General features: G+C 42.2%; 1 protein-coding gene across 1 annotated transcript in view; it reads left to right on the plus strand.

Moving 5' to 3' along the window:
• Positions 1 to 4,886: 4,886 nt before the first annotated feature.
• The window catches only part of CPNE7 (copine 7), a 43,245-nt gene continuing 29,404 nt past the window's right edge, over positions 4,887 to 18,727 (plus strand). Inside the window, exons 1-2 of the mRNA XM_044270128.1 lie at positions 4,887 to 5,066; positions 13,814 to 13,996. Of these exons, the coding sequence (XP_044126063.1) occupies positions 4,887 to 5,066; positions 13,814 to 13,996 (363 nt within the window). The remainder of the gene's footprint in view (positions 5,067 to 13,813; positions 13,997 to 18,727) is intronic.

Raw genomic sequence — 18,727 nt, forward strand, 5'->3', positions numbered from 1 at the left:
GTGATATGACTTTTTTTATATTCAGTGATGCTTGAAAGTTTGTGAACCCTTCAGAATTTTGTATATTTCTGTATAAACTAGAAATTTTCACACATCCCAAAAGTAGATAAAGACAACAAAATCAAACACATGAGTGAAAAATATTAGACTTGGTTATTTATTTATTAAAGAAAATGAGCCATTATCGCATGTCTGTGAGTGGTGACAGTATGTGAACCTTCGCCATCAGTATCTGGTGTGATCTCCTTGTGCAGCAATAACTGCAAATTAAACATTTCTGGTGCTTGTTGATTAGTCCTGCACATCGGCTTGGAGGACTTTTAGCCCATTCCCCCATTCAGGACAGCTTCAGGTCTGCTACGTTGTTGGTTTTCTCCCATGAACTGCTTCCTTCAGGTCCTCCTACAATATTTCTACTGGATTAAGGTCAGGACTTTGACTTGGCCATTCCAAAACCTTAGCTCTATTCTTCTTTAACCATTCTTTGGTAGAACGGCTTGTGTGCTCAGGGTTCTTCTTGTCTTGCTGCATGACCTATGTTCTCTTGAGATTCAGCTCACAGACAGACATCCTGACAAGTTTTTTAGAGGTATAATTTAAAATGTATTGTTCCATCAACAAAGGCAAGCTGTCCTGACCCAGCTGCTGCAAAACAGGCCCGACCCATGATACTACCACAAGTTTCGCAGATGGAATGAGATTTTTAAGCTGAATTCATGGTTTTCCTTTCACCAAATATGACACTTCTCATCTAAACCATAAAGTTCTATTTTGGTCTCATCATCCACAAAACATTGTTTGATATCCTTCTGCCCTATCCAGGTGATATTTAGCAAACTGCATATGGGCAGCAATGTTCTTTTTGGAGAGCAGTGGCTTTCTCCTTGCAATCATGCCAAGCACACCCTTCTTGTTCAGTGTCCTCCTGATGGTGGACTTATGACCAATAACTAATGTGAGAAAGGCTTTTACTTGCTTCAAGGGGTTGGCCACTATATTGTGGGAGGTAGAGTAAAAAAGAGTTTCCAAATATAATATTTTCATAATGAGCCCCCCTCTCAGCCCCGCTCTGCGTGCAGCCAGTCTGTCCATGGCTGCACGCGACATGGAGGAGTTTTAGAGAAAGCTCATCCATGGCTTTATTCTAACTGCACATGCGCTGCTTTTCCTAATAATTGCAGCGCATGCCCAGTCTGCCCCTGGCGCGCTCCCTGCTCCAACTCTGTCTCTACAACCGGCTTATTCCTATCAGAGTTCGGAGCGGAAAGAAAAGTAAGAGCGCGTTGGGGATCAGACGCGCTCTTACTTTTCTTTCTGCTCCGAACTCTGACAGAAATAAGCCGATTGTAGAGACAGAGTCGGAGCAGGGAGCGCGCCAGTGGCAGGGGCAGACTGGGCATGCACTGCTCTTATTAGGAAAAGCAGCGCATGTGCAGTTAGAATAAAGCCATGAATGAGCTTTCTCTAAATATAAAATTTCTCATTTTAAAAACATTACCTTTCAGATTTTTTTTAATAAAGTATATTAGGAAACTGTTTTTTACCCTACCTCCAACTATATAGTGGAAAGTACTTACGGTATATATCCTTTAAAGGTTATCTTGGGTTCCTTTGTGATCTAGTGGACTATTGCTTACCTAACTCTTGCTGTGATCTTTTTTGGTCGATCACTCCTGGTAGAGGAGAAGGGTAATAATTCTTCAGAATTTCCTCCATTTGTACACAACCTTTCTGACTGTGGATAGGTGGGGGTCCAAACTCTTTACAGATGGTTTTATAACCTTTTCAACCTGATGAGTATCAACAACTCCTCTTCTGAGGTCCTCAGAGATTCCCTTTTGTTTGTGCCAGGATACAGTTCCTCAAACATGTGTTGTGATGATTAGACTTTGTTAAATGTTAAATAAAAGAGGTCACCCACTCTGATTTTTCTTCACGACTCCTGACTCTAATTTCAGCTTCAGTTTATCTGCTAATCCTAAAGATTCACATTCACATACTTTTGCCACTCACTCATTTTCCTTAATAAATAAGTGTAATATTTTTTACTCATCTGTTTGATTTGGTTAACTACATCTGCTTTTAGGACTGGTGTGAAAATGTGATGTTGTTTTAGGTCAAATTTATGCAGAAATATAGAAATTCCTGAAGGGTTCACAAACTTTCCAGCTCCACTGTAATTCTCTTACTATCTCATATTTATCTGCTTCTCCTGTGTTATTCCTTGTATTTCCGGAGACTTGTGATGTACATCATCCGCCTCCCCTATCGTTCACACCTCGCTCTGGCTGTTACGTAAAATCAGATCACACTTTTATTTTTATGTCTCTATGTAGAAGTCCAGATATTTATAGACATGACATATATTTAGATCTGTACAGATATTCTGTGGTGAGATTATTAGTGGGATTCTCCCTGTTATCACGGCGGATGCCTGCAGGGGATTCCTCAGTGTGTTTCCAAGGCTTCATCACAGGTATTGTCTACTGTATATTCCTTTAGAGACAATCATGCATATTAATGCAGTTTTACATGGCGATCTAAACTGACTTAAAGAGCATCTGTCAGCAGTTTTGTACCTATGACACTGGCTGACCCGTTCCATGTGTGCTTTGCAGCTGAAGACATCCGTGTTGGTCCCATGTTCATGTGTGCCCTCATTGCTGAAAAAAATTATGTTTTATTATATGCAAATGAGCCTCGAGGAGCAACGGGGGCGTTGCCGTTACACCTAGAGGCTCAACTCTCTCTGCAACTGCTGCGCTCTCTGCTCTTTGATTGACAGGGCCAGACAGTGTAAATGTGATCACACCTGGCCCTGACTTCTACTAAAGTCTTGCTCTGTGCCGTACGCTTCAGTATCCGGCACAGGGGCAGTGCAGGAAAGAGGCTCATCGTCAGTCCTCTTCTGCACTGCAAGTCTCTCTCCTCTATTGCACCTGCGCCGGACACTGAAGTGCACGGCGCAGCACAAGACTTTAGTAGAAGTCAGGGCCAGGTGTGATCACGTTTACACTGTCTGGCCCTGTCAATCAAAGAGCAGAGGGCACGGCAGTTGTACAGAGAGCAGAGCTTCTAGGTGTAATGACAACGCCCCCGTTGCTCCTAGAGGCTCATTTGCATATAATAAACCATCATTTTTCTCAGTAGTGTGAGCACATATGAACATGGGACCAACACAGATGCCTCCAGCTGCCAAGTGCACATGTAACAGGTCAGCCAGTGTCATAGGTACAAATCTGCTGACAGATGCCCTTTGCATCTGGAGGGCCGATGCCCGATGCATAGGAGGGCCACTCAAGCCCTCCTCATGGCCGCCAGCTGGGTACATAATGCTGATTCCCTCCTATGCACCTGGCCAGCAGCCGCAGATGTCCTCCTGAATTTAACTGTATCAACATCTTCAAGACAGCGATACAGTTCGATACTGTGGCGCAGGTGGCAGTAGTTCGTGCTGCAGTGTGGTATTTAGTTCAGCTGGGGCGGTATATTGCTTTGCACTAATTTCCATGTAGTCACCTCTGTCCAAACATGGAACTCAGCACACATAAGTAATGAGAAGCTGGAGAACATTGTACAAGATCATAAAGACAACCTGCAGATGTTTCCAAGATGTCCAATAAATATATGCTCCCCTAGAAGTAATGCTGAAGCAACAAACCAGTTTCAGAACTGGGCAGATTCCAGGGCTCACTGAGCTTGCGGGACCCATAATGACCTGGGGAAAATATGCTTCATGCTTGGGTAGGTGGGTGAGGAGCGAGCTCTGTCATTCAAGTACCCACATTCACTTGGAGCCAGTCCTGGAGACATGAATGAGCCCTAAGTCTTAGAAGTCATCAGCATTGACTGCATTGTAGTAGAAACGTTGCATGAGATGATTGTGGCGCAGAAGGAGCCTTGAAACTGATATTGAAATGCGGGGTGAAATGTATAGCATGCAGCTGAAATATTCCGATTCCTTCTAACATTGCACTTAATAAGCTCTGCAAGGCATTGAGTGAAACAGGATGATGCTAAATGTGGATGGAACATTATCAGTATGTTCCAGTTCGGACTGCAAGGCTGCATTCCCTAATTCCTTCAGAGAAAGCTTGTGCTGATGCTGCATCTACTGTGATATGTAATCTAAGCCTGCAGATACATGACAGATATATGTTTTGCCTTTCAGGATCTTTCAAGCTCATATGTTGGCTCCTTGGTGCATCTTCACAGACAGATCAATCTTCCGCTTGCACAACTAGCATCCTTTTGAGAGTGTGGTCCATTCCATTCCATCTTCTACAAGGATTTCTCCAATATCTTGGTCATTGAGGGGTGCCAAACCTTGTGAAGGAACCACGTGTTGCCCCCTCATCACTTTGTACATGTACAGACAGTTGGGATCATATCTGGATTGCCTCTTGGGCTTCAGTTGGACCTGGAACATCAAGCAAGTCAACAATGATGGAGGAGCAAACTGGTGTGTGATGTCTTGGTGAACGTAGTTTTGTGCGATTAAGTTTCTTAAGGGCATTAATTTGCTAATGTTGACCTCAGGGGTCATGATGAATACATCTCTTGTAAAGCTCTTATAGATGTATTACATATTTATATCTTAAGAAGGCCTACATCATGATCTATCAGTGCATTGAGCATTGACCTTTATAGAAAGGCCATTTTACCCTCATTTATAATCCAGGGGCACAAATACATATACAAAACGTGGATCCTTTATTATAGAGGCCTTCAGAGAACTTCCATGGTCCAGATATTCCTTAGAACAGGCATTGCATGGAGAAGGCGCCATCACCCTGACAGTCCTCTGGAAAGCTTATCATTATCATCACCCTTTACTGGTTAATCTCTCATTACAACCTGTTCAGTATCCATTGTATTTTGGCAAGATGATGGTAAATGAGGTTTCAGACTTGGCATCTCCATCTTCCCTAGGAGTTGTCACGGCCACCTGTGTGTCTAAGGTGGAGCTCCGCGTGTGCTGCAAGAACCTTTTGGACCGAGACACACTCAACAAGTCGGACCCTTGTGTCCTGCTACTTATGCAGTCTCAGGGCCAATGGATGGAGGTAAGTGCAAGATGTTATTGTGTCACCACTGTTAGTGTCAGGTCAATATCATGTAGTACCTTCCAGGAAGAACTTCAAGTCAGTGGTTCCTAACGGCTTGAAGAAAAATGAATGTGGATATTCTGTTACATCTTAAAGGGCTTCTGTCACCCCACTAAACTCATATTTTTTTGGGGGTACTTATAATCCCTATACTGCGATATATCTATACATTATGTTATTAATCATTTTCGTTCTGTAAATAAGGCAAAAAAACATACTTTTATAATATGCTAATTACCTGTCTACTATGCAAGTAGGGCGTCTACTACTTGCTAGTAGACAGGTAATTAGCATATTATAAAAGTACGTTTTTTGCCTTATCTACAGAACGAAAATGATTAATAACATAATGTATAGATATATCAAAGTATAGGGATTATAAGTACCCCCCAAAAAAAACGAGTTTAGTGGGGTGACAGAAGCCCTTTAAGATTTGTCTCAAAAATAGAATATAAAATGTAAGCGGTGTGGCAAGGACGGACTGGCCATAGACCCTACAGGGAAATTTCCCAGTGGGCCGATGCCCAGGGGGTCATCTGAGCCCTCCTCACGGCCACCGGCCGGGTATATAATGATCTGATGCTCTCAGCATCAATAAAGTAGGACCGTTAGGTACTTATGCACCTAACCAGTGGCTACAGTTGTCCTTCACAACTTTATTGTCATTCTCAGGGCGGTGATACAGTTGAATACTGTGGCAACCGCGCCAGTATTTTTTGATGGACTGTGGTACTTTGGTTCTGCGGGGGCGGTATTTTTGTGCTGTGCTACAGTATTGCTGGCTGTGCCTACTTCAATCACCCCTGGCTTCTTATGCTGGCCCTATCTGCCCATGTTGACCCACCTTTTCTCAGTTTGGACCCAACTACAACATAAGGGCCACTTTTAGCTTTTTTTTTCCAGGGCCACTTTAAATTCCCAGTCCGTCCCTGCTGTGTGGTGATTGGTTGCTATGGGCAACAAAGACAGTTTTCTTTTAGACTGTGAAATTTCCGCAATTTTTTTTTTATTTTTTTTGTTACTGTTCTTGTTTATTAAGTGGAACCAATGCTATAGGTGATTATAAGATCTCTGCTGTCAGTCAATACATATTTAACAACATTTGTGTTGGTAACTTTGCGACATTTAAGTCCAGCCCATGGCACGCCCCAACCTGACCCAGAATGCCCACGTTGGGTTGGGGTTTGAATAAGCCACACCCATTTTGGGGCCAGAAAAAGCCTAATTTACTGGGATTGTTAGCAAATTTGGAATAGGAACATTGGGGGAGATTTATGAAAGTGTCCAAAAGAAAACCTGTCTTGGCCCATAGCAACCAATCACAGCACAGCTTTCATTTTATATAGTGCTCTTCAAAAATAAAAGCTGCGTTGTGATTGGTTGTTAGGGGCAACAAATACAGTTCTTCTTTTAGACAGTTTTTCAGAAATCCACCCTGTTTTTCTTCATTATGGCTGAAATGGCTGCCCTTATTCCCATAGAGGAGGTCACTCCCTCACTAAAATCCACAATGAAGATCGGCTATGCATTACTTAGACAATTACTCCCTCAGTGAGTTCCCGGGCCTGGACCGTCTCTGAAAATTAGGAACAAATTCGGGACTGTTACCAACTATTAGCACAGGGTCCTTTTAGTGTGTAATGTGTGAAGGCCGAACCTACAAATGCCGTCTAAGAGAAAACTGTTCCTGTTGCCCATAGCAACCATTCACAGCGCAGCTTTCATTTTTCAAGTACCTTATTAGAAATTAAAGCTGTGCTGTGATTGGTTGCTATGGGCAAGAAAGAGTTTCATATGTCTCACTTTACATAAATGTCTCTGGTAAAGTTCTTTATATTTGACATAAAAGGATTATCCAACCCCTATAACGACCCCCCCCCCCCCCCAATGCCTGGGCCGCTCATATAGGTTATACTTATCCTGCTCCCCGGAACCCACATTGCTCGTGATGCCCGCACGGCCGCTTGCTATTGGCTGCTCATCCCTGCCGCCAGATGTTTTTATCCACACAACGGGGAGATGCAGCGGCGGTCGTGCAGGGGTCCGGAGCAACGCGGGTGATGGGGACCAGGGTAAGCATTTGGGGTTCATTATAGGGGTTGGATAAGCCCTTTAAGGGTCGACAAAATTATCAAGGGTTGACAAAAAATGGTTTGACTGGACTAAAATTCTGAAAGGGCTGGACAAAAAAAACAAAACAAACGCTCAGCTTGTCAGAGTGTCCTCATTCCAGCACTGCATCTCTTGTCTCTGCTGGACGTGTGATGTGTCAGCTACAGGACGCTCCATTAATTGCCTGGCAGTGATCATGTGTATGTAGATGGCATGTAACGCTTCCAGTCCAGCAGGGACAGGAGCTGTGGCACTGAAACTGGGATGCTCTAACAAGCTGAGTGGTTTTTATTTTTTTCCACACCATGTCTAGGCCCCTGACCTATTTTTTTTGTCCAGTCTCAGACAATCCCTTTAAAGAAACACTTTCGCAAAACTGATACACTATGTTGTGGGCGGAGCATGACCCAGGGACTCTCACTCTTTGGTGATCTGAATTCCTATGTCATGCTCCACCCCCTTACTCCATACACCAGCAATAAACGTTTATCTTCTTCCTCTTAAAGGGGAATACATGTCAAAGAATACCATGGGATCAGGTAAATGATTATAAAAATTAAGCGATCCAAATTTTCTAAAAAGACCCTTTGGGGGGCATTTATGAAGACTGGTGTTCTCATCTTGATCACCTGTGTGCTGGAATGAGATGCATATGCCTCTTAGTAAATTAGTCGCATCTCCTGTGTGCCAGAAACTCTAGTCTATACCAGCTTAGGGGCTGGCATAGACTTAAAGGCCATGTACACCTTGGGGGGCATTTTTTATTATTGCATTGTACTCATTTTGGGCTAAAAACGTTTTTTTCAATTGGTCTTTATAAAAAATTCACCCACCAGCCTTGAGTTTATCTAGTATAAGGATCTGTTCCGTCAGGCAGCTGAGCTGACGGCTCCTTATCTTTGATCTTTGACCTTATAAACACTCATTATAGCTTCAATTCTCATCTCAAAGATAAGATTGTAGTTTAAATAAGTGTTTATGACCTTTTAGTAATTTAGAGATAAAGGTTATTAGATGACCGGTACAAAGTGAAAGTAGGATTCACATGGCTAGACAAACCATTAACCTTTTGTGACAGAACCGCTCAATATTTAAAAAAAAAAAACAGTTGAAAAAAATATTTTTAGCCCAATATGAGTAAAATGCAATCATACAAAACAATTCCCCCCGAAGATGTACATAGCCTTTAAGTTATGATTTATTCCCGTTTCTAGTGTAATTTATAGTAAATCTGGCAGGCCGTGGGAAGCCCCTCCCCTCTCACTAAGCCCTACCTCTTTTCTCGCCATGCTGTATCTAACATATTCCCTGCATTGTACGCACAGGAAATATCATAAATAGTCGAATACTTGAGGAAGCCATTTGAACATAAACCCATAAAAATAGACAAGTAATTGGCTGCGGTCAGCTCCAGAAGCCATTGTCTTCAGCCTTGAACTGTGGGGTCTACTATGGTGAAGTATTTAACTGTGCATGTGCATCCACCTCAGCGAGATGGATAGAGAAACAGGGAAAAGAACAAACAGCAGGTGGCGCTATACAGATACATTTTATTGAGTAACTCAGTGGCTATACTAAATTTTTAATTACATGCATTTACAAAAGTATTCAGATCCAGGAGCTGGTTTGAAAAATGTTGAATATTTTTCTTGGGACAACCTCTTTAAAAGAGGTTTTCTGAGGAGAAAATTAAAATGGATCAGAAAATATTTAAAGTAAAAAAGAGTCTTTACTCACTTTCACTGGATCCTCATTGCTGCCATTCTGACACTGCTCCAGTCCCTGCTACTCTTCACTTCCTGCCCCAGCTCAAAACGCCAGAAATGCAAGTAAAGGCCCACTCGGTCAATCATTGGTCTTAGCAGTGACCCTCCTCGACCTGTGATTAGATAAGCAGGCTTTTCCTGGCATTTCCCGCGTGTTGAGCTGGGACAGAAAGTGAAGAGCAGCAGGAATCGAATGGCCGTGCTGGTGGATCGGTGGAGGTGAGTAATGCTTCTTTTTATATTTTTAACCCTGTCCTACTTTTTTTAAAATATATTTCCATGACGAATCCCTAAGTCTGATACAGTACATTTCAAAATAGACTACTTAAACGGACAAAAAGACAAGCGTGTAATATCACATGCCGGGAATCGCGTTCCTTGCACTGGGCACACAGCCCCTCCGGTTAACGACTGTGTATTGTCGTAATGCATTACATTATGCCATGTAAACATGAATAATTGCATTAATATCACCTCCTCTGCCTCTACAGTAATAGTCTAGAGTTATTACACGGGGTCCATGAAATGTAATTTTGCATTACATTTAATGTTGTTATTTATGCGTCCTGGTGAAACGAAATAAAAATTAATGAAACAAAGGAGGTAATTAGCGCATTGACAGAACGCTGCTGCCTCCCTAATGCTCAGGACCTGCTGACAAACACAGAGGCTGCTGTTCTCTGGATGCTAATGAAGTATTCTGCTGCCTACCCTTCACAGCAATAAAAATACATGTCCCGTTAAGACAGATTTCTGCCACCTCCCGCAAAGCTCCAGAACAAGTCGGATTATAAAAAAAAAAAAATCTTTCACAGCTACAATGGTAATTACCGGTACTGCTTTTCCAGGACTCCATCTAATAAATATATACATTTGTTTAATGGAGTCTTACACTTTTAAAAACGAGCAGCAATAGAGAGTGGATGCAATTATCTATGACAGACCTCGTCCAGATTTATGAGGTTTAATGGGGTCAGTAGGAAGCAGTAAGGGCCTAATTATTGGGAATGCACAGAGAGTACTTTCTTGGTGACTACCACAGCTTTGGAATCCTGGAGTCCTTCTAGCATCCACCTTAATCTGTCCAAACCAGTCCATGCCACCTGGTTCTTTAAATAACAAGTAGATCAGGAAAATATGTTGTCTAATGGGTGCAAACCTTCCTCCCTTCTGCTTCCTGCCCCACTATTCACCTTCCCAGGCTACATGGCAATTCTGTGGTGACCTTCCAGATGTTTTCTTTCTTCACAAGCCTGCCAGTCTGGGTAGTGTGTAGGTTGCTCATCTCTGGGACCTCCTATCTTTGGGGATTCCCTGGTCATTCAGTGAACCTATCTAGCAAATTGGAGAGGTAGCCAAGCATATATGTAGCTCTTTCCTTTGATGTCTAAGGGCTGGACTGCTTCCTGAAACTTCCATAGACTTTAGTGGAGAGGGCCATGTGCATAAGTGGCCATTGGAAGTTAGGTGGGGTCCCCTGATGGCTGTTCACCAAACCTGTTCAGTAAAGATGAGGTGAAGAGGGAAGAGGTAGCCAGACACGTGGGTGGCTCTTTCCATTGAAGCCTAAGGGAGTCTATGCCTCCATAATCCCAATAGATTTCAGTGCAGCCATAGCTATGGGGTTTACTTGAAATTGGGGGGAACACATCTGAGATCAATCCAAGTAATTCCACACCATGGCCACTATTGATATTTGTGTTATGCTGGCTCTCAGCATACCATATAATTCAATGTAGTACAGTAAAAACCAATGACCTGCAGTCAAAGCATGTGTTCTTTGATTGGAGTCATTTACTTTTAATGTATTTTCCATGTGGTCCAGATCACCATGATGACTTCTTTCAGCCACTACTTCTATCTGCAGAGTTGGCAACACAGATGTCTTTGGCTCTTCACTTATCTGGCATTGTCCCTACCTTTCTCCATAGTGCCTAGTTTGAGGTAGTCTGGGACACACCTCCTATCTCATCATTGTCTCAAGCGGCAGTTCAGAACCAATGATAAGACCTGGGTGTGTCTTAGATTACTTAGTTGGGCTCAGATTCTGATTTAGTTGGTTCTGCAATTTGTTAACTTTTGTCTTCTTTTCTTACCGCTTTCATGTTTCTTGGAGGTAGGGAGTTTCTGTCTACTCACTTGAGTGCCTTCCTGCATTACAAGCAGTGGCAAGACCATGGGCTTACGTTCCAAAGAAGCAGACTAAGAAGCAGCTATGGGGTCCTTGCAGAAGCAGGGGGGGGGGGTGCAATACCACAGTGCTGCACAAAATATCACCCCAACTGAACAAAATACCACAATGGAGCACAAAAATACTGCCCGAAGCTGCCCCTCTGTGGTGGCCATACAGGAGAACACAGCTCTGCATACCTCCAGTGACTTCTTCTCTGACGTAAAAGTTCTCATTCCTCATCTTCTCTATTCAGCCCAGACTGCCATGACAACTTCTGAAGACAGCAATACAGTTCAATTCAGGAGGGAGCCACTGGCCTGGAAAGTAGGTGCCCAGCCTTATTTAATACTGGGAGCATCAGATCTTTATGTACCCGGCTCAGGAGGAGGGCTCAGGCAGCCCCTTGGGCATCGGCCCACAGGGAATTTTCCCTGTATGGTCTATGGCCAGTCTGCCCCAGTTCTATCCCCGTACTCTTAGGTTGTAACAGCCTGTGCAGGATATCCTTCTCTAGAAGAATTTCGCTGTTAGCCAACAAGGAGGTGAGCAACTAGCCCAAGGGTTACGGGAAGGCAATGGAGGAGGAAATAAATACCAGTCCCTTCTTTTCTAGGTGAAAAAGTAACACCAAAAAGAAAGGGGGGCCCAAAGGCGAGTCTAGTCAGATTTTTGCTTTGGGTCCCCCTTTCTTCTGTGTAATGCTGTAGCCAAGGTGAAGAGATGTAGGTCAGTCATCGAGGGAAATATATTTTGCTTTGCTTGTATCTCAGGTTTGGTTTGTAGCTTTTTTGATTTGTGAACATAATCGAGGCAAGAATAATGAAAGTCATTACTGTCTTAAAGGGGTTATGCCAAGAATAATATAAAAAGTGAAAATCAGACATTATATAGTACATGACAAAGCTAGAACCAGCCCTGTACCTCACATAGATCCAGAGATCTCCCCAATAATTTCCCTCTGCCATATTTATTTCAAGCTGGCAGCTCTGGGGCATGTCCTTTCGACTACAACTTAGGGGTCATGTCCTTTCTCAGGGGTTATGTCCTACTTCCCCTGTAACCACCACAGCTTTGAGCAGTAGATATGGCTAGTGGCAGAGAGGTGGACAGAGAAAAAAATGAAAACAACAAACAGCAGGTGGCGCTATACAGCTATGAATAACAGTTATGAATAACTCGGTGGCTATACTGAATTTTGAATTACTTGCAATTACAATAGTATTCAGATCCAGTTGCTGGTTTGAAAAATATTGACTATTTTTTTGTGGGAGAACCCCTTTAATAAATTCTGTATGTAATATGTAATTCAGAAAGAATGAATTAAATGCAGTAAACAATTTCTAATCAACTTGGATCAACTTGCAGGATAACAGGCCGAACTGGTCGGCCTTATAAACTATGTTACTATGTTAATAATGTAAATGGCTGCATCTATGAAACCTATTAAATACATTACAGGCAGTGGGTAGACTGGCATTTCCTGCCATATGAATTAATCTCAATTTACGTAAAAAATGTGATTCCAGCGCTAATGGAATTAATGAATGAGTCCCTGGTTATGCGGCAGTCTCAATATAATGCATCACTATAATCACAGACTCGGTCTCGCTATTTTCCGGAGGTAATAGTTCTTTTTTTCACAGCTGCCTCGCTCATGTAGTTCTTGGAAAAATAATTAAATTGTTAGGCTTGTTGTACCCTTTTAATGCTCACCGACCGAATTTACCTCGTACATAGAACATTGGCTGCAGCGTCTGTCATGCCTGAGATATATTAAAACCTATACATCTCCTCTGCTCCTTCTATATTAGTGCACATCACCAAACACACCTTTTATGATTATGTTCATGGGTGTATAAGTAGTAGTCGCGCTAATGTCTAATGGGGCCCAAAGGCACATGCGCAGGGCAGCTCCATTCATTTCAAGGGGCATTCCAGAGATAGCCAAGTACCATACTTGACTTTCCCCGGAATTCACATAGAAATGAATAGGGCGCTATGTTCCTTTTGGGGGGGGGGGGGACTGCAGGAGGTACGGGGTCCCTGTTCTCGAGATTGGTGGGGGTCCCAGCGGTCTAATAGTAATCCCTTATCCTATGTTTAGGGGATAACTTGAAACAACCAGAATACCCCTTTAAGCAGCCCTCCACAGGATAGTGGGTTTGATCACTGGAACCCTGCCTGGGGTTCCAGAGATCAGGGGGCCGCCTACTTACCATAAAAAAAACAACGACGGTGCAGACTATTCAGAGGGGCCCTTTAGAGCAGGGGCTTAGCAAGCTGCTGGGGCAGAGTCTAGCGGTGCAACAGGGCAGTTCTGATGGGGACCTCTTCAGACATAACTTTGCTTGGGGCCCCTGAAATTCCTGGGGCCCCCTGCCTACCATGTGCTATTTATAATACTGGTGTCTTTGTTTGTCCTTAGGCACACACACAAATTATTGGTGCTGATTTACAGTACTTCAGGGCACCTACAGTGGTCTCCCAGCATAGGACTGAGCCATTACAGGAGACAAGAGCTGTCAGTCAAACTGTAGACCCTTCCACACTTAGCTGTTCGCCTTGTAAACCTTAAAGAAAAGAAAAAGGTTATTTCTGTTTGAACCCCTATCAAACTCATATATCCTTGTTCTAATCCATCTCCCTTCCTACAGGTGGACCGGACAGAAGTCATAAAAAGCAATTTGAATCCTGTCTTCTCCAAAGTGTTCACAGTGGATTATTATTTTGAAGAGGTTCAGAAGCTACGGTTTGAGGCTTACGACATCCACGGACACTGCAGCATTGGCTCAAGGGATGACGACTTCTTGGGGGGAGTGGAACTTACTCTGGGACAGGTAATAATGCATCGACTGGATGTTTTTAATGTATTTTAATAAGGCATTCATTGTTGGACTGAGGTCCATCCTCCTTCATTGTGGACTCCGATGTCCATCCTCCGGCTCTACAGGACATGCGTGGTCCTCTTTTTATTGCATTGTTGTCTTTGTTATCCACATGACATATCATCAGTAAGATCCAATGAATTGTTTGTGAATTACCCCATATGAAATAGTCCTTAGTGACAAGTGATTGGCCAAAAGTAATCTCCAAATGAGCTTGTCTTGTTGGGCTTGAGCCCACTGTGGCATCTTCTGTTACTCTGGTGGACCAATATGACTATGGAGGCATCAGCCCACTTGACTATTTTAGGGCATTTGTAAGTAGAGACTACATGGTGACATCATCTGCCTTCTTAGACATGTTGACTATTGATTGGCTGAAAGGATATCCATCATGTAATACTTACATCCATAATGGGGCAATGTGGTTAACTCTGGATGAAATGGGTTGTCCAGTGGGGAAACTGTTGTATATAATGAGCTTAAAAAAATAAAGGAAGCAATACTCACCTCACCGATCCTCCTCTGCTCCTGTTCCGAGTCCCCGCTATTCTCTACTTCCGAGTTATGTCTAGACAGACTGGAAAAACCTGCTCAGCCAATCATTGGCCACAATGGTGACCCACCTTAGCCAGCGATTGACTGAGCAGGCATCTCCAGTCATTTTCCATGTGTCGAGACTGGACCAGGAAGTAGATACCTGTGGGGACCAGGTAAGCACGGGACCAATAGAGGTGAGGTTTCACTTCTTTTATTTTTTTAACCCGTTCTGAATCATTTGCACATCATTTTTCGCCTGCTGGACAGCTCCTTTGACCAATGATCGGTGAAGGTCCCCTTCCCCTCCAGAATTAATCTTTTCATAGCCCCAGGTAGGAATTCAGTTGGACCAATGCTATCAACAATGTTGAAAACCAGAATGCTTAGCTTTTTTTCATAGGAGCATTGTAGGCTTTGTCTGGTTTTTGAAAACTGACCGTCGCCTGGGACCGCAGCAGCTTTTATCCACATCCGTGTTATCTGACCCAACCACCATTCCAGTCACTCTCATACATCTCCATTCACGTCAGTCTCCTTGGAGCTGTCTTTGTACTAACCTCTCATCATCTCCTCAATCCATACAAAGCCACTTATACCTTGCACTTAATGCTCTCCACCTGTGTCTCCACTGCACAAACATCTCCACTAATGCATCATTTCCTATTCAAAGCCTTGATGTCTGTAATGCAGAGTTATTTAACTCTATACCACCCGCTCTGTATTGTAGTATTCATGGCGAAATTTAGGAAAAAATTTTAAAATTGTAAAACCAGGATGGACTGGCAATAGAGGCTACAGGGAAATTTCCGGGTGGGCTGATGCATAGCAGGCCACCAGCGCCCTCCTTCCAGGACCATATACATAAGGACCTGACACTAACAGCATCGGGTCCACAAGGACCTGACCCTGGTAAACATCAGGACCTTCAGTAGTGCGGAGGTGGAGCTTATAAGGCTAACCAGTGACAAGTCTTACTGAGTTAGCTCCGCCTCCTGCCTCTTCTGAGTTTTCCGCCTGTGCCTTGCTTGACCTCAGGGCTGCCTTGCCTGTCTTGCTTGCTTGGTGTGGAGGTACCTCCTGTATAATACATACAGTATAGATACAAGTTGTATGTGGTGTGGTGTCCTGGAAATCCATGTCGGCCTTAGACAATATATCGGTAGTTTGATTATCATTATCAATTGATATGCTGTCCCTGCCTATGAGGTCACTGTTCCTAAATTAGTACAGTTAAAATACGACCAGCATCCATTTTAATGGTACTCCCTTACTTCTTGTAGAGGCATCCTATGTATAGCCCCTATGTATGGTTTAATTTGATGGACAACTAAAATCAAAGGACTACCTACATACTTGACAGTGTTGCCAGTAAGTTGCATCATACATTGGTGCATGCATATTATTAATATAGTCTTCTGAGATTATGCATTATTTAGGAGATGCTCTGCTTTGGACAATCCCAGAAGGGTCCATGGAGAATAGGACCTATGTAATTTGTGGGAAACCTAGCAGTAAGTATTCCATTTTCCTGCAGCGCCACCACAGGGAAAATGGAGAATTACACAGTGCTCTTTCAGATCAATAGAAGACTGGTCCTCCAGACTGAGAAACGCTCTATGTACCAGTTCTCCAAAAGCTGGGAATCCTGAACATAGGACCCTTCTCTATGAATTCCCTAATAGGTATATGGGGTTTCTGAGCTGGGCATACAGCTTAGTTGAAACTACCAAAAAGAAGACCTATATAAGAAGATTCACAAAGACTGACATATGGTCTTTGTGAAAAGTCCATCAGAGAAAAACATGACAAATTTATTGACATATTTACCATTGTTCCTGTGAGTTCTCTCATCCTTACCCATAGTTCTCTGTTGGTTTTGCCAATATCGAAGCCCATGTCTGGTGTTCACTCATTACATACTTCTGTCCAAAGCCATCTATGAACTTATTTGCTGTTTTCAATACCCCTACACCTTCTACTAGAAAGAAGCCTTGGATGGCAAAGGAAATTAGATTTTTACTTTGTATGAAAGATACCGGAAGGTTTGAGATCATTGTCTACTTTCTATAGCCTAATAATGTGTCAATGTTAAGGTGTTGACTGGTCTGGTTAGAGATCTTTCAAGTGTTTGTTGAGGATATCTAAACTTTCACAGTAGTTGATGACTTTATTCTTAGAAGTGAAGCATTTTTGTTTGGGAAGTAGGAGTAATTCACTGTCTGTGTATTTTTTGCTCTTTGTTCCAATAGTCTAGATTTCAGTTCTCTTGGTCTTTCGCTTGTTCACAACCAGGCACAGTTTAGCTGTTTTTAGATGCGTTGATTTCACGGCTAGAACTTTGTTGTGCTAGCGCCATGATTTTTATGAATAATGCAATTATTTTTACAGTATAATTTTTATGCCATAATTTTTATTTATTTTTTGCGATTTTGTTTTTTAGGATCATACTTTGAAAAAATAGTAAAATATAAATGTATTTGAGCTATTTTACTTTTAACAATATAGTACCCTAAATAATTGCCTACTGTAAATTTTGATATATCACATGCCCAATTTAATGTTAATTTGATACTACAGAATGGCCTTTTTTGATGGCAACACTGAAGAAGATGGGATTTGGTGATAACTTTATATCATGGGTAAACCTGTTATATACTGAAATCTCCGCAAAAGTGATATTAAATGGGGAATATTCTGATAAAATACATATTCGCCTTTGCTTTTTCCCCCCTTTCCCTTTTTTTGCTAAAGCCATGAAGCCGTTAGCTGATATTATTAGGCAGGATGAAGCAGTTGAGGGGTTCAGGTTCGGTGAGCACGAGGAAAAAATTGCTTTATATGCAGATGACATTATGCTGTTTGTTGGTTCACATCGGTCATTGGTCAGGATCTTTCAGGTATTTGACCAATATGGCAAATATTCCGGGCTTAAGATAAATTGGTCTAAGTCAGCCTGTATCCCGATTGATCCTCTGAACAATTTCATCCCAGGAGCGCTGGAAATTAAGAAGAACAATGAACCCGTTAAATATCTAGGTATTCAAATAACCTCAAACCCTAAGGACTATATCCAATTGAATGTATCCCCCAAAATACAGGAAATTAAGAAAAAAATTGATATATGGAAAAGATTATGTTTTGATGGCAGGTCGTATCTCCTTGGTGAAAATGTGCTTACTACCATCCATTAATTATGTTTTGTGGAATTCACCGATAATAATCCCCCCAAAAATATTTAAAATAATAGCTAGCCTTTTAATGGATCTGATATGGCGCGGGGGAAAAAACAAGGATAAAAGCACAAATATTGTGCATCCATAAGAGGGAGGGCGGATTATCAGTTCCAGATGTGGAACTTTATTTTATTTCCGGCCATATAAAAAATATGATAATGTGGAGCAATACGCAAAGATATAAGTTTATGATTGCAGGAATAGATGAAAGGCTAGATAATTGTACTATCTTTCAATTAATAGAAGCTGGGATTTTGGCACAACAGGGTAGTAGTAAGATGCCGCTTTTTGAGCTGATGGATACGGTTTGGAAGCAAGCAAGAGAATTGTGGAATCAGATTGGACCCCATGCTGATACCATATTGTGGGGAAACATCCACCTTACAGAATTGAAGTTAATTGAAAATCTGGTGGAAACATGGAATTTACAAACTGGTTTAGATATGGAGACAGGGGGACATAGTAGCATATGAAGATCTTAAAAGGGAGTATGAATTGGGTAATATAGATTTTATTTATTTTTATCTACAATTAAAGTGTGCGTTACGAACATTGCTAGGTAAAACGACACAAATTGTCAGCCTTCCGCAGCCATTTCTCGATATTTCTAAATTAACGGCAGGGGGGAAACTCGTTTTTAAAATATACGAATGTTTGTTACATCAAAAGAGCAATTACTAGTTTAATGTACAAATGGCGAGATGTCATAAACCCCCAGCAAGAAGAGCTTTGGGAATTGGCAATACAGGAAAAAAGTAGGGTTTCAAAGAACTTTTCTTATAGGATTGCCCAATTTAATATATTATACAATTTCTACTACTCCCCTAAGATACTAATGAAGTATTATAAACCTAAAGTGTTTAGTTTAAAATGTGGGGAGGTAGGGGTGGACGATGTCCATATACTCTGGACA

The sequence above is a fragment of the Bufo gargarizans genome, chromosome 10 (assembly GCF_014858855.1).
Source record: "Bufo gargarizans isolate SCDJY-AF-19 chromosome 10, ASM1485885v1, whole genome shotgun sequence".
NCBI classification, from domain to species: domain Eukaryota; kingdom Metazoa; phylum Chordata; class Amphibia; order Anura; family Bufonidae; genus Bufo; species Bufo gargarizans.